This window comes from Temnothorax nylanderi, unplaced genomic scaffold, assembly GCF_030848795.1.
Source record: "Temnothorax nylanderi isolate EJ_2023f unplaced genomic scaffold, tnyl_v1.0 TNYL_tig0362_pilon, whole genome shotgun sequence".
Lineage (NCBI taxonomy): Eukaryota > Metazoa > Arthropoda > Insecta > Hymenoptera > Formicidae > Temnothorax > Temnothorax nylanderi.
Window position 1 is genome coordinate 100,242 of NW_027249424.1, and position 16,771 is coordinate 117,012.

General features: G+C 36.2%; 2 protein-coding genes across 4 annotated transcripts in view; one reads left to right on the top strand and one right to left on the bottom strand.

Moving 5' to 3' along the window:
• Nucleotides 1–16,771, bottom strand: part of Ttll5 (Tubulin tyrosine ligase-like 5) — a 102,115-nt gene that overhangs the window by 71,198 nt on the left and 14,146 nt on the right. For all 3 annotated transcript variants that reach the window (XM_071720673.1, XM_071720674.1, XM_071720675.1), the window contains exons 3-4: nucleotides 16,429–16,512; nucleotides 16,217–16,340 (exon numbers count right to left, since the gene is read on the bottom strand). In XM_071720673.1, coding sequence (XP_071576774.1) covers nucleotides 16,217–16,340; nucleotides 16,429–16,512 — 208 coding nt within the window. The remainder of the gene's footprint in view (nucleotides 1–16,216; nucleotides 16,341–16,428; nucleotides 16,513–16,771) is intronic.
• LOC139781778 (uncharacterized) lies at nucleotides 934–14,949 on the top strand. Its single transcript, XM_071720676.1, is given in 4 exon segments — nucleotides 934–1,136; nucleotides 12,923–13,929; nucleotides 13,932–14,242; nucleotides 14,245–14,949. Coding segments are annotated over 4 exon segments (1,959 nt in total). The 5' UTR covers nucleotides 934–948; the 3' UTR covers nucleotides 14,698–14,949.

Sequence of the window (16,771 nt, forward strand, 5' to 3'; positions counted from 1 at the left end):
AGGAATGTGACCTAAAAATCGATTTTTGAATAATTTCTAGCAATTCTTTTGAAATATCTTGCCGCTTGTTGAACTAAAAAATATTAAAAATTGCGATTTTGGCGATATTTCTTTTCTTCTACTATTTAATACACAAACTTTTTTTTCGAGATTTGATCCATAAAATATTAAAAAGGAAAATGCTATTTGCACATCTCACAATTTTGCGACAAACTTACCAAATCGTGGCAAAACGAAAAAACAGTCTTTTCTTTACTAATCTGTATTTTTTAATAAATAAATGTTTTGCAATCTGATATAGCATTTTTCTTTTAACTTTCGCCGCCCACTTGCTCTACAATTTCATATAACTCATCTGGGATCGTTTTTGACCTCACCTCATAATTACTTATTTTATATTGAAAAAAGGAATTTTCGACATATAAATAAAGGATTTTTAATATATAAACATTTTTATTAAAATTAACACAAAAAGTATAAATATTGCTATAAAAATAACTACTCGAAAGTATTAATTTTCGGCGAAACAGAAAATATCGCTATCTTTAGAACGAATCTTAAGAAAGTGATGAAAAACGGATATATAGTATAGAAGGACACTTTAGGAATACTAGTAAAAAAAAACCAAAATTATTGACCGTTTAGATTTAGAAATACAATAATAAATAACTTCGATTTTCGCGATTATTTGACGTAAAGAAGCGACTGGAGGAGAAAAATGAAAGAATAGTCTTTTGTTTTGTGTGCGAGGGACAGAACTACCCAAAAGTTTTCAGCCTGTAATCGCAAATAGCCAGATGTTTTCAGTGTAGGGTCAAAAAAGACCTCATGTGGGTGGTGAGAGTTAAACGTATAACTTATATATATAGAAACTATTATTAAAAACAAATTAAATTTATTTACGTTTGTCAAATATTTTGTGGCAAATTGTGATTTACGCATCTTTACATGCGTATTCAAAGGTCTCACCTTCCCTTAAATACTTATACAGCTGCTTTGCCACTGTTACGTCGCGCCTGCGCAAAAAACGGAGCCCGTCAATCGTTAGCGGCGATATTGCGTCATTTGTGTCAGTTTAACGCGAGCCTGCGCGAGCCACTGCTCGGGAGACATCCGGGATTTTTGCTTGTTTTAAGGTACGGGTATATCGCGTTTTCTTTCATCTTTCTTTCGCGAGAGAGAGCATTTATTCAGCCTCTTATCCGATAAATAAAGCAGCCACATGTATGTCATATGTGACTTGCAAATATTGAACGACATTAAATAACATTATGTAATTAATCGCATATTTTTCGTATCAATCAATATTTATTTTGTATTCGTATGCTTAACACATGAAGTTATACACATTTGGGGTGAATTGCGTCACATTGCGTCTACGTATTCGTATATTGTACAATAGTTATCGATTAAAATACAAAATTGTACTTTTATTGATTTAATGTTATTTTGAACTGTCTTGTTTATTTTTTGACCTTATATTTATATACATATATAATATATATATAATTTATATACATATATTTATATACATATATATATACGTGGTCTGTTTAAGGCAGTTAGTTCGTGAAAATACAATCCAAAATTGTATACTCCAAATCGACGTGAAAACACTGAAAACATCTGGCTATTTGCGATTACAGGCTGAAAACTTTTGGGTAGTTCTGTCCCTCGCACACAAAACAAAAGACTATTCTTTCATTTTTCTCCTCCAGTCGCTTCTTTACGTCAAATAATCGCGAAAATCGAAGTTATTTATTATTGTATTTATAAATCTAAACGGGCAATAATTTTGGTTTTTTTTTACTAGTATTTCTAAAGTGTCCTTCTATATCCGTTTTTCATCACTTTCTTAAGATTCGTTCTAATTATTAAAATTCAAAATACGAGATTTTTATGTGCTTTGTGCATGCAATACATGAAAAAAGTGCAATTTTTAATAGCGATTATCTCGCGTTCGGGACGGTCAATTACTTTTAATTTGTACAGACGTGTAGATATCACATTTATTAAGATACAGTAAAATTTTCAAATTTTTCTTATGAATTGATTTACGGACTAACTACCTTAAAGAGTAATGAGACTGAATTTTTTTCTCAACAACTAAGTAACACTGTAAAAACGAGACTGCAATAGATCGAGAACTACATTCATACTCTACCTTCAGTTAAAATTTCAATTTGATAACATTAATACATGTGATTTTACAATCATTTGTATAACTGTATATTTGAGTCACGCGTGACAAAATTGGAATATAAGGAAATCGAGCAGCGTTATGCGACTACATTCTGTGTCAAACTCCAGGACAATGCGATTGAAACATTTAAGGAGGTTGGTTAATTGATATCCCGGGGCAGGCAGCGCGGCAGGGGAAAAGCATATAGGTTAGATTTTCGTCACGTGAAATAAACGAATTTTAGCAAATAAATATGTGGAATGCATTCAATTGCTGTTTCTTAAAGTTTAAAAAGAGTTGTTTGTACAATTAAAACCCAAATACGTTATTATTCACGTTGAAATGTGGAAATAATAAATGTGGTCCTGTTTTATTTTTACAATTTCTTGATAACTATAAAGACGAATCATTTCAGTCTTCGAGAAAGTTCTTCTGTAAAGAATTATTTGCACCTATTTTCATGAAATTTTTATCATTTTTAATATGCTTTCGAGAGTTACATTACAGGTTAGATAACATTTTTGCTGTGTCGTCCGTGTATAAGAGAGAGACAAGAGTATAACTTCCTAGATAGCCAAATGCTGTGAGTTTGCTGCCATGTTGCCAACAAGCAGCTTGTCGTTAATGCAACTAATTTTGACAAACTCGGGACAAGGTGAGACAGCATTGCTTGTCGGGTTGAACTCATATGAATTATATTTCTATTAACAGCAAATTGATTGCAACGTGACAGCATCCATCAATTTGTGAGGGATTTGTGACAATTTCATATTGTCAACACTTCGTTAGCAACGAGATACAATTAAAAAACTTCATAGCTTAATGACATATACACAATAACGGATGGAAATCATTATATATGTGTTGTTGCTGTCACGTTTGCATCATGATGCTCAAGATGGAACGATGAATCATTCATTGCTGTCATGTTGCTGACATGTTGCAGACAACATAACGTACCAATATTGCGGACCGTTTGCTCTTGAAATTGCGTCAACTGATTGCATGTATAAGCAGTCATGTAGCTGTATTTGTAACGTGTTCTATTTCGATGTCAGCAAATATATGAAAACTATATGATAAAAATATATGAATTTACACCAAATATATGAAAACACATGCAATGCATTAGTTTGCTCAATATGCTCTATCACGCTTGGCTATCTGGGTTCAGTAATTAATTACTCGACAACCATGCAGCCAATTGTCTTCAACTTTGGCATGGACGACAGATTCCCATAGACGAATATCCTCCATAAATTTGAACTAATTCTTATCAAATTGATTTGAGCAACCATCCTCCTTAAGAAGTTGAAATAGACTTACAGAGATCTGGTTCTATCCCGGGCACAAGGCATTTTTAGATGGCGGTGAAATTGTGAAAATAAATCGCGTTTGGACCACTAATGACAAACAATTTGGTGATTCAAATTTAATTTAATTGATCACCAATCATTCTCACTGTTAACTTTTTAAATGTTTCTCTGTCACGTTATCTTGAACTTTGACACAGAATTTGCTGTCAAACTTCACATAACGCTGCTCGATTTTCTTATGTTTCATTTTCATGACGTGTCACCCAACATACACTTATACAAATGATTGTAGAATCACGTGTATTAAGGTGCCAATTCATGAGACGCTGAAAATGAGCGTCAACAAGGTGAACGTGGTGGTTTCGCTTTGACGATAGCGTCAAAGAAATAAAGTTGAATTTGTTTAATATTCAGCGTCGTTGCTGAATCGTCGTTAATCTTCCCAGTACAATCAAACATAGACTTCGAAATACGTATAAAAATATTAATTATTTTCAAGTAATATCTTCAAGTAATAATATTTTATGGATACATATATAAATAAAAGATATTATTTCTGAAGATTTTTGCTTGCTGAAAATGAGCGTCGAGCGTCAACGTGAAAAGGCACCTATAATGTTACGAATTGAAATTTTAACTAAAGATAGAGTATGAATGTAGCTTTCGATCTACTGCAGTCTCGTTTTTACAGTGTTAGAGCCAAAGCACATAACATGGCGTAGCGATATACGACGGTCGTAGTCCTCGACCTGACAAATCAGGATACGCCAAAGCTTGTGCGTTACTTACGTCTACGACTACGACTGTCATATGTGCTTTGGCCTTTACTAGTTGTTGAGAAAACAATTCAGTCTCATTACTTTTTAAACACCACGTATGTATATATATATATATACATACATACATACATACATACGTACATACGTACATACGTACATACGTACATACGTACATACGTACATACGTACATGTACATACACACAAATATATATGTATGTATGTACCCGAGAAAAAATAAACTTATGTAGGGGAGACCGGGGCAAAGTCGTCACAGGGGCGGAGTCGCCATTGCAATTATCTCGAAATCTGTATGTTGTGTGAACTCGCCATTAATACTGTAAACGCGGCTTATGGTGCCCACGTGACCAACGGAGTTCAGTGAGATTATGTGCCATGTTGTAATTCTTATCGAGGCAAACGTGTTTTCGGAGGTCAAAAGTAAAACTTTTTGCGCGTCGAAAATTTGTAATATCTTAAATATATATTATTGTGTCTCCAAATCTCAAAGTAAGTGATTCTAAAGAGTAATGCATACTGTGAACACGAATCCAGTAAAGTTTTTTTATTTTTATTGATTTCTAATATTTTATGAGCGACCAAATTTGAAACTTGTGTCCGGGGCGAAGTCGTCACCAAGCCGTATCATGGAGGCTTCGGGCGAAAATCAAAGTCCAAGAAGCACCGGTCGGATTCCAGCGAGGACTTGGATAATATGTGCTGCGTGTGCTCAGAGATGACAGAATAGAGCTGACGAGAAACGTGCGAGCGTAGGGCACATAAGTGTGTGCGCTTTTCTTGTAATTATTTTCCGCCATCGTGTTTTTAATTAATGTTTTCATTTTTCTATTAAAAAATAATTAATAAAATGTATCCTATCATTTTGCATAATCGGAATTATGAATTTTCATTTAAAATTCAGTCTGAGAATAGAGTGACGACTCCACCCCGGCGATTTTGACATTTGAATACATATCATGGATCTAAAAACATATATGTATATATATAGAGAACTATATACATGTTACGGGCAAAGTCCGCATGGTGTGCAGTGTCGGCATTGCCCGGGCAATGTCAGCATTGCACAACGGGACTGGGCAAAGTAGTTTATTAGCGAACATTGCCCGGTTAATTGATGTGGGCAAAATTAACACTGCCCATCCAGCGAAGACAATGTCAGCAACTATTATCACATTCCGGACTTTGCTCGGTTTCAAGTGGGCAATGTCGAAAATTAACAGTTAGCCTTATGTAGGCAGGGGAGGGGCTTCGTTTCCACGCGAGACGAATTGCCACATGGGTTTACAACTTTACACGCATTGAAAGTCCACGCATGTACTTTGCAAGGTACACTGTGTGTCTAGTTTAACGATAGTGGAGCCCCCCCGCAAAGGGGCGGAACCTACTGCCTCCACGCGTACACTTTCCACGTGAGACGAGTTGCCACATGGGTTTTCACTTTTCACGCGTGGAAAGTTCACGCATGTAATCAAAAACATCCACATCACGTCATGGATGCATCAATAAGCGTTCACAACGCGTTGTGGCATTTTCACATTGCCAAAACGCGTTGTGAGCATTTTTGAAAGTGCCACGATACGAATTTCGTGTTGTGGCCTTTTTGAATATGCCACAACGCATTGTGGTCGGTTTTTTCACTCAGTGAGCGTTTTCGGTCTTTGAGCTTGACATGTCCATTTAGCGCAGCTTAGTCCACGGAGATTTAGCATTGTCGACATTGCTCACTTGGAACCGAGTAAAGTCCGCAATGTGATAATAGTTGCTGACATTGCCATCGCTGGATGGGCAGTGTTAACTTTGCCCACATCAAACCGGGCAATGTCCGCTAATAAACTACTTTGCCCAGTAGGGGTGTACCGTAAAGACCGGATCAACGCTTAAGAGTAGGTTCCTGAGATAATTCTAAGACGAAAATCCTAATACTAAAATGTCGAGGCTATAATAGTTTTTGAATTATAAGCATTTATAGTTAGCGAATCAGACCGCCTAAAGTTGGCGCGCTCAGGTGTGGTACAACGCGAAGTGCTAAAGGCGAAAGCTGACCGTCGCCCCTCTTGTTAATATGTCGATATACAGATTACATATGCGAAGATAAGATTGTTTTCATTGATATTTCTGCAAACGCATTGTGCAGCAATAACATATATTTTATTTTTCTTAATATTGGAAATGCACATTTTTTATTTTCACGTGATACATAAAGCGCAAGCTACCAGATGAGATTTCTTTCATAAATCTGCTATCAATATCATATCCTACAGACAAAACTGTAGTTATCAAGCAGTAGATACGTAGTTAGCAAATAATATGATCTTACAATTATTTAACAAAATAAACAGCTACTATTGCTAATATAAAAATAAATCTAATTCAAGTACACTTTAAACGTTCGATTAAAATAATTCGGAGGAACTAGAAACAATTAATAAAATAATAAATAATAAATTAATTAATTATTTATTAATTGTACAATTTTAGAGTTGTTAATTTATACAATTTATAAAATCAATTATGTACATACATTATAATAAGTGTTCAAATTGTGCACCATTCATATCAATGCACAATCTTGCGCGTCGCAATAAACTTCGGTGCGCATAGCGTATCATTTCGGGAGATATACTCGCAACTGCTTCGACAATGCGATTGTGTAATTCTTCCCGATTGCGCGCACAGGCTCCCGATAAATATAATTTTTTAAATATCCCCAGAGAAAAAAATCAAGTGGAGTTAAATCAGGTGATCTCGCTGGCCAGTGTTGTGATCCACCGCGTCTTATCTATCTGTTTGTGTAAGTTGCATCCAGAAAACGGCGAACATTTCTGGACGAATGCGTTGGTGCACTATCGTGTTGATAAATCATGCTTCCTCTAAGATGCAGTGGAACATTTTTTAACAAAAATCGATAAATCATATTTCAAAAAATTTCGAAAAATTTCACCATTTACCCTAGAAGGTAGTTCAAATGGCCCAATCTGTTATAAAATAAGATATTAAAATTATTGTTTTAATAACCTTTTAATGATCCAATAAACAATTTCAATTTAATTATTATTACATCATATTTACAATGTTTTGAAATTATTAATTATTAATTCTATGAAAACGTAACACACATAATGTTGACAGAAATTATAAAACATCTTACTATTGTGTCATCTAAAATACCAGCCCATAAATTAATCTTGAATCTATGCTGGAAATGGATAAAAATAATCATAATTATCACGTATGGTCAGAGGATAATCCTCACGAGTACAGGATGAACAATTTCCAGTATTTTTTTCTCTGGGGATATTTAAAAAATTATATTTATCGGGAGCCTGTGCGCGCAATCGGGAAGAATTACACAATCGCATTGTCGAAGCAGTTGCGAGCATATCTCCCGAAATGATACGCAATGCGCATCGAAGTTTATTGCGACGCGCAAGATTGTGCATTGATATGAATGGTGCACAATTTGAACACTTATTATAATGTATGTACATAATTGATTTTATAAATTGTATAAATTAACAACTTTAAAATTGTACAATTAATTAATAATTAATTTATTTATTATTTATTATTTTATTAATTGTTTCTAGTTCCTCCAAATTATTTTAATCGAACGTTTAAAGTGTATTTGAATTAGATTTATTTTTATATTAGCAATAGTAGCTGTTTATTTTGTTAAATAATTGTAAGATCATATTATTTGCTAACTACGTATCTACTGCTTGATAACTACAGTTTTGTCTGTAGGATATGAAATTGATAGCAGATTTATGAAAGAAATCTCATCTGGTAGCTTGCGCTTTATGTATCACGTAAAAATAAAAAATGTGCATTTCCAATATTAAGAAAAATAAAATATATGTTATTGTTGCACAATGCGTTTGCAGAAATATCAATGAAAACAATCTTATCTTCGCATATGTAATCTGTATATCGACATATTAACAAGAGGGGCGACGGTCAGCTTTCGCCTTTAGCACTTCGCGTTGTACCACACCTGAGCGCGCCAACTTTAGGCGGTGATTCGCTAACTATAAATTCTTATAATTCAAAAACTATTATAGCCTCGACATTTTAGTATTAGGATTTTCGTCTTAGAATGATCTTAGGAACCTACTCTTAAGCGTTGATCCGGTCTTTACGGTACACCCTGATACATATATATCAGGGTGTACAGTAAAGATACGAGGCTATATGATAGTTTTTGAATTAAAAGCATTTATAGTTAGCGAATCAGACCGTCTAAAGTTGGCGCGCTCAGGTGTGGTACAACAATATATAGGGGAGACAGGGGCTAAACAGTCTGGTTTTTTTCGGTGCCGATTTTTAACAACAAAATAAATAATTTTAGTTAAAGGTGGTATACCACTGTAAAGAGTGAACCTTTAGCTACAAAATTTATTAAGGCAATTTTTATCTACGTCGCTTTGTTTAACCGGTATAGAGCAAAAACGACAACGGTGGAAAAATTGAAATCTTAAAAATGCCGGGGCTAATCGGTCCCCCCCCCCGGGGGCTAATCGGTCACACTGCATTTTCAATACATATACGTACATCTAATCCTGAAAAATAATAGGATACATTTTAATAATTGTTTTTTAAGAGAAAAATATAAAAATTTATTTAAAATTTTTATGCAAAACATTATTAAAAAATAATTGTTTTACCTATTCCATAAAACAATTCAGGCACGTGAATACAGAGGTTAACCAAATCGTAAACTCCCCAACGGCACGTCACATTGTCAACGCGGGCAACCACGGGGAACACGCGTGACGGCGTTCCGGTGTCATAGGATCAGCGCGGACCCTCGAGCAACCTAACCAAGCCGCGTTTCTCGCGGGGGAGCGATAAATAGCGACAGGGGGGTTAGAAAAGCTCGCGGTGGAGCGCGACCATTTTACCGACTCGACGGCGTCCTCGCGCCGATTCCTCGACGCGCCGACGACGACGACGACGACGACGACGGCCACGACCACCACGACGACAACGGCCACGACCACCACGTTGACGACGACGACGACGACGACGACGACGATGACCACCACCGACACCACCACCACTACAACGGCGGCGACAATGACGCCGAGACCATGCGGCGAACGCTGGACGATGCGGTCGCACGCGCGACTGTCACTGACACAACAACCAACAACGACGATTTACCGCGGCCGGGAGTCGGGACGATCTACCGCGCGCGCGGCATGTCAACTCTCGCGCGGAAATCGCGGGATCTCAGAGCCGTGCCGTGCCTCGCCGTACCTCGCCGACGTGCCGTGAGCGCGAGCGATCTCGAAAACAACGGTCCGCCATCTTTTCGGTCGGCCAAAACACTCGTTTTGCGACGATACGTGCGTACCATTTCTCTATTACACAAACTGACGCACGTGCAAGGGAAGACAGAATCACGCTCGAGGGAAACCTAACCTGAAATCGCCGTGAGCTGAAGCCGTGCGCCCGGCGCGCCACAGTGACGAGATTAGCCCGATTAGCCCCGGGTGCTTGTAGACTGATTAGCCCCAAACACAAGTTTCAGGTTTGATCGCCCATGAAATATTAGACATCAACGATAATGAAAAAACTACACTGGATTCGTGTTCAGCATGCATTACTCTTTATAATCACGTACCTCGAGATTTGGAGAGCAAATATTATTGCAGATATTACAAAATTTCCACGCGCAGAAAATTTTACTTTCACCTTCCGAAAATACGTTTGCCCTCCTAAAAATCATAACACGGCAGGTAACCTGCCGAAACTCCGTTGGTCACATGGGTACCATAAGCAGCGTTTACAATGTTAATAGCGAGTTCGCACAATATACAGGTTCCGAGATATTTGATTAGACGTATTTACCCCGTAGACTTTTTAGCCCCGGTCTCCCCTATATATAAACTTTTTATTAGTCGGCCTGACAAGCAATAATTTAATCATTATAACGACGTTTCGACCTCTATTTTGGGTCCTTATCAAGTTAATGCTGAAACAACGTAAATTGCCGGTAATACATAAAGTGAAAACAATGCGGATTACAAATTCAACTTACATGGATCAATGTGCGTCAAACGTTATAAAATTACAAGTCATCGTTAAACTTTTACGGGGCGGTTGAAAAACAGAATGTAAACTTCGTGAGGCATGACCGTCACGTATAGCGCCCGACGAACGACTGATATAATTGTGTCATGTCACGAATAATCACAAATAAATAAATTGACATAGAGTGTAAAGTCTAAAGAGAAGCTATTATCCTATCGTAAACCAATGGCAAGTTTTCTGTGTCCTTCTGCAAATTTATAGCGTCGGTATGCTTTTTAATTAATATCATCTCGGCAGTTTCACGTTTTTTGAGATTCTACTCATTATGTAAGATCATAGCCTCGTGCCATTTAAAATTATGGTCGAAATCTATTCTGTGTTTGCTGACGACCGAATGATGACTGGAATGCTTGTTAATGTCCGCGCAATGCTCCTTAATACGGGTCTCTAAATGGCGCTTGGTATGACCAATGTAACAAGCATTGCAATCCGAACAATCTAGTTTGTAGACAACGCCCGTGGATTCGAGCGTCAAACAGCGCCAAAAAGCTAAACTGTGTTTAGCTTTGACACTCGACGCTCGAATTCAGCCAATCCAGTGGTTAGGTTATATTTCGCGTCCCTCTGAATCTATCACGTGACCAGATTTGACGCTCGAATCCAGCGTCGAGCGTCATCGTGAAATCGCACCTTTAGTGAAGGTTTGCGATGCATTTTCAGTAAGTACGGCTTGAGTACCCTATATACCGTTCCTAAGAAACTAGACGCACTAATTAAAAAAGGGAAGGATAGATTGGAGAGTAGGAAATGCACGGGCGTTGTCTACAAACTAGATTGTTCGGATTGCAATGCTTGTTACATTGGTCAGACCAAGCGCCATTTAGAGACCCGTATTAAGGAGCATTGCGCGGACATTAACAAGCATTCCAGTCATCATTCGGTCGTCAGCAAACACAGAATAGATTTCGACCATAATTTTAAATGGCACGAGGCTATGATCTTACATAATGAGTAGAATCTCAAAAAACGTGAAACTGCCGAGATGATATTAATTAAAAAGCATACCGACGCTATAAATTTGCAGAAGGACACAGAAAACTTGCCATTGGTTTACGATAGGATAATAGCTTCTCTTTAGACTTCACACTCTATGTCAATTTATTTATTTGTGATTATTCGTAACATGACACAATTATATCAGTCGTTCGTCGGGCGCTATACGTGACGGTCATGCCTCACGAAGTTTACATTCTGTTTTTCAACCGCCCCGTAAAAGTTTAACGATGACTTGTAATTTTATAACGTTTGACGCACATTGATCCATGTAAGTTAAATTTGTAATCCGCATTGTTTTCACTTTATGTATTACCGGCAATTTACGTTGTTTCAGCATTAACTTGATAAGGACCCAAAATAGAGGTCGAAACGTCGTTATAATTATTAAATTATTGCTTGTCAGGTCGACTAATAAAAAGTTTATATTATTTCATCACTGGTAAAAGATTATTTTTGAATATATATATATATATATATATATATATATATTATATATATATATACAGGGTGGACAAAATAAAACGTTACAGAAGTTTATCTCCAAAAATACTGTTTGTAGAGAAAAATGTTTCGTACAAAAGTTGCAGGGTTTTAAGTAACGCATTACATAGCAATGTCAGTATGACCTTGAAGAGTCAAGGTCCCGTGAAAATTATCTTGAACTTTTTAAATGGAAACCCCCATTTTTTATTGCATACTCATATAGCTTACCTCGAGAGCTTTTCAAAACACTCTAACAAAACATTTTTTATCAAATACTTTTTGAGTTATGGAGTTTGAAAGTTACAGTACCGCCGGCATTAGCCAAGTGTGTGTGTGTGTGTGTGTGTGTGTGTGTGTGCGCGTGCGTGTGTGTGTGTGTGTGTGTGTGTGTGTGTGTGCGCGTGTGTGTGTGCGCGCGTGTGTGTGTGTGCGTGTGTGCGTGTGTGTGTGTGTGCGTGCGTGTGTGCGTGTGTGTGTGTGTATCCCACTGAGCATAAAAGGATTAAACACTTGTAGATAGATTATAAAATAATTCTGAGTTATGATACACAATATAGTATAACGTGCATAGTAAGATTCCAGTAATAAACAACTTTTTCCTTTAAACACTTAATTTTATTTAAAAAATTATTAAATATAATTACTTTTTAATTAGAATATATATTTGTAAACTACCCTATCATCTACAGATTAAAATAATGAATAAGCTTGCGTAATTTTTAATATTTTTAATTAAAATTCTAATGTAAAGTTAACTAAAGTTACTTAAAATTAACTAACGAATGTATAAGTGTGATTTAAATCAAATTTTTGAATACGTTGTATGGTGGAAATAGGAAATGTATAAGAAAATCCAGTAACCGTTTAAGAAAAGCCAAGAATCTGAGAAAAGGGCAAAATCTATTGGGAAAGGATAATCGAATATAACAAGCATTATTAAACATATAATTGGTTACAGTTTTTTGTCAGATTAGTGATTAAAGAAAATACTTCAGTTATATACTATAATATTATGTGAAACTAATGAACGTTCATTATTGGGATATTCTAGCAAACAAGAGAAGATGCCTGGCTACCGTCAGCCTAATTCCTTAGAAGGTCTTAGTTTGGGACGCGTGTGCCAGCAAATCGGCGAGATGTGCCAACGCTTGCATGTGCTCTCACAACAATCTTCCACAGCGCAGGTGCTAGCCTTTGCAAAAGAGACGATCAGACCGTACTATATAAGTGGACTGCCGATTCATTTGCGCTCCCAGGTTATCGAAGAGACTTTAGAAGAACTGAGCAGCAAACCAGTTGACAGTTTGACACTCATTTCCGCACCTGCAGCGACATATGTATTGGCTGTTCTTCTCAATAATGATATAAAACGGCTGAAAATCAAACTCTGTTGTTATTATGGATGTAGCCACCAAACATCTCTTTTAAAGTTACTCGCTTTGGAAGGACGTGGACTCGAATTGTTAAACCTGACCCGTTCCACTTTGTTAAGCTTAGATTGCGAATTACTGTATTCGGCGCTATTCAATATGAAGAACTTGTCGAATCTGACACTTCAAAATATAGCCAATAATGCCGTGCTCGGAATTATAGGCAAGAGTTGTCCGAGACTCGTAATCCTGGACATATCTTGCTCTAAACAAGTGACAAACGCAGGATTGAAGCAGCTACTGTTTGAAATGGAATTACAGGATGAGGAATGCTCCATTTCGCGTCAAAAGTACACTAGTTGGTCGCGACTCAAAAGTTTGTTTAGCATATGGAAGATAAAGAGCTCTAGATCAAAAAAGAGATTTCACTCGGAAAAGGGGTTTCCATTTATGGGATATGAAAGTAGAAACCTATTATGTGACACACTAAGAGTACTGAATGTCACTGATACCTCTGTTACTAGTTTGGGCGTGTTACTCGTTCTGATGCAAATTCCACAGCTTGAATCTTTAGCGGGATATAACCACATGGAACACGTGGCAGAGATAACGCATCAGCTCATCGATGTAAAACTTCCGTTCAATTTAACTGAAGCAAGGAGTTGTAAAACAACGCCTGTTAACATACAACTTTAACACAAGTGTTTCCAAAAGTTAAGAAATTACACATTTATGAACCATACCATTCTCCCGACACACTATGCCTCTTCCCTTATATTACCTCATTAAGCGTACATGACGTATTGCCGGAGAACGAATGGTTAAATGGTTTTTACAATTATTTTCGAACAAATGGTCAAATCTTACGTGAACTTAATATTCAAATGATAGAAAGTGAAGATCCTTTGCAGGTGGATGTAAAAGAAATTTTGAGCAATTGTCCTAATCTGCAAATACTCATTAAGAATGGATCAAATATAGTTTGGACAAAGGGACATGATCTCTCTCTCTCTCTCTCTCTCCTCAGCCTTTTAAATATTTAAAGAAAATCCAACTCGGATGTAGAGTGAAGGCATTAGTGGTTACAAAAATACTTTTGCTGGCTCCTAAATTAATGTCACTGCACATCCAAAATAGCTACGATTTGACGAATCAACATCTAAAAGAGTTAGTAAAACCATCTATCAAATACAGGAATCGAAAATCAGATGAATGCAACGACAACAATTTACAAAATTTAAGATGCTTTTATATTTCTAAGGCAAGACAAGTATCAGCGACCGGTGCACTAAACATACTCCACAGTTACAAACGGTTAAGGTGGTTTGGAAATTTGGCTAACTGGGATGATGATGATATCGAAATACTAGTAAAAAGCAAAAAACGTGAAAACATGAATGTAGATTTTTGCTCCGATGCGCATTGGTACTGGAGTAATTGCGTTCATATCCAATAATCGTATATCAAAAATACTTCGTGAAATGATCCTTATTGCATATAAACCGTGACATTATCAACCAGCTTAATATAGTAAGACTGATACGTTAAAGATGTATCAGTATTGAAGATTTACATAAGACTTTACGTTTTTATACAGTGTTATGCTGAATTTGAAAATTGAATGCATGCTTCTTTTACATGTGTGTCACGAGAGCCATATATAATATAATTTATAATATGATTAATAAAAATTGTGAAGAAACGCTTATCTTTTTTGTTTGTGTGTGATTGTTTCCATTTATAACAGTCAATTTAAATAGGGGAGACCGGGGCGAAGTCGTTACTATTTTTTCGGTGCCGATTTTTAACAACAAAACAAATAATTTTAGTAAAATGTGGTATACCGTTGTAAAGAGTGAACCCTTGGCTACAAAATTTATAAGGACATTTTTGGTCTACGTCGCTTTGTTCAACTGGTATAGAGTGAAAACGACAAAGGTGCAAAAATTGAAATGTCAAAATTGCCGGGGCAGAGTCGTCACTCCATTTTCAAACTAAATTTTAAATGAAAATTCATAATTCCGATCATGAAAAATGATAAGATACATTTTATTAATTATTTTTTAATAGAAAAATGGAAATATTAATTAAAAACACGATGGCGGAAAATAATTACAAGAAAAGCGCACACACTTATGTGCTCTACACTCGCACAAAATGCACTGTTTCTTGTCAGCTCTATTCTGTCATCTCTGAGCACACACAGCACATATTATCCAAGTCCTCGCCGGAATTCGATCGCTGCTTCTTTGACTTTGATTTTCGCCCGAAGCCTCCATGATATGGCTTGGTGACGACTTCGTCCCGGACACAAGTTTCAAGTTTGGTCGTTCATAAATATTAGAAATCAACGAAAATAAACAAATTTCACTGGATTCGTGTTCAGCATGCATTACTCTTCAGAATCACTTATCTCGAGATTCGGAGAGAAAATAATATTTAAAATATTTAAAATTTTCGACGCGCAAAAAATTTTACTTTTGACCTCTAAAAACACGTTTGCCTCAATAAAAATTACAACATGGCATATAATCTCACTAAACTTTGTTGGTCACATGGGCACCATAAGTAGCGTTTAGAATATTAATGGCAAGTTCACACAACATACAGATTTCGAGATAATTGTAGTGACGACTCCGCCCCGGTCTCCCCTATCTAACATTTCACACGTCATTCACTTGTAATGCAGATGATTTGCTTAAATAATATTATTGTTACATTATTCTACAAAAACTATTGGCACGACAATACAACAAATCAAGAAATATACAAAATATATTACCGGGGCACGTATTATGGAACTTTTCGGAATGGATTCCGATCAGAATTATTCCGTTTTCCCTAGAAAACACAATAGAAATCTAGGAAATAACTAAACAATTCCGATCGGAATCCATTCCGAAAAGTTCCATAACGTATATATTTTCGTAATCTATCACGTATCCACAATACGTGATATATTACGAAAATCTTACCTCTTTTAAACCATGTGATTGCAACAGAAGATTGATGAGTCTAGTGTCAGTTTGAAAGATCTTGTAAGTCATGTGTAGCTGCTTCGCAGGCGGGTCTTCCGGTGGTGTGGCTAAGGCAGAACATCTAAAGGACAAATAAAATGCAGTTGCTCAACATTTCTGTGTTCTAAAAATAAGAATAAACGGATAGATAAATTCTTACATCAACTTACATGAAGCGTAAAACGGATGTCTTGCTTCCATTTGGTCCATTCAATAACCATTCATTGTTTAGCGTATTTCTTGCATTCGTTGTACTATAAATAAACATCAACAAAGTATTAGAAACATAATTCTTATCACTATCGTGAATAATTTAATATAAAATCGGAGTATTTTTATACACATATAAAATTATTCATTTCTATTAATAAATAAAATTTAGAGAGTTATACGATGTATATTATATGATAAGTAGATTTATAGCTCCTAATATAAAACAAAAAGATTAAAAAACGGAAACAGACATATTTATGTATTATATTTGCGAATCCTTTTATTAATTTGTAATCGATT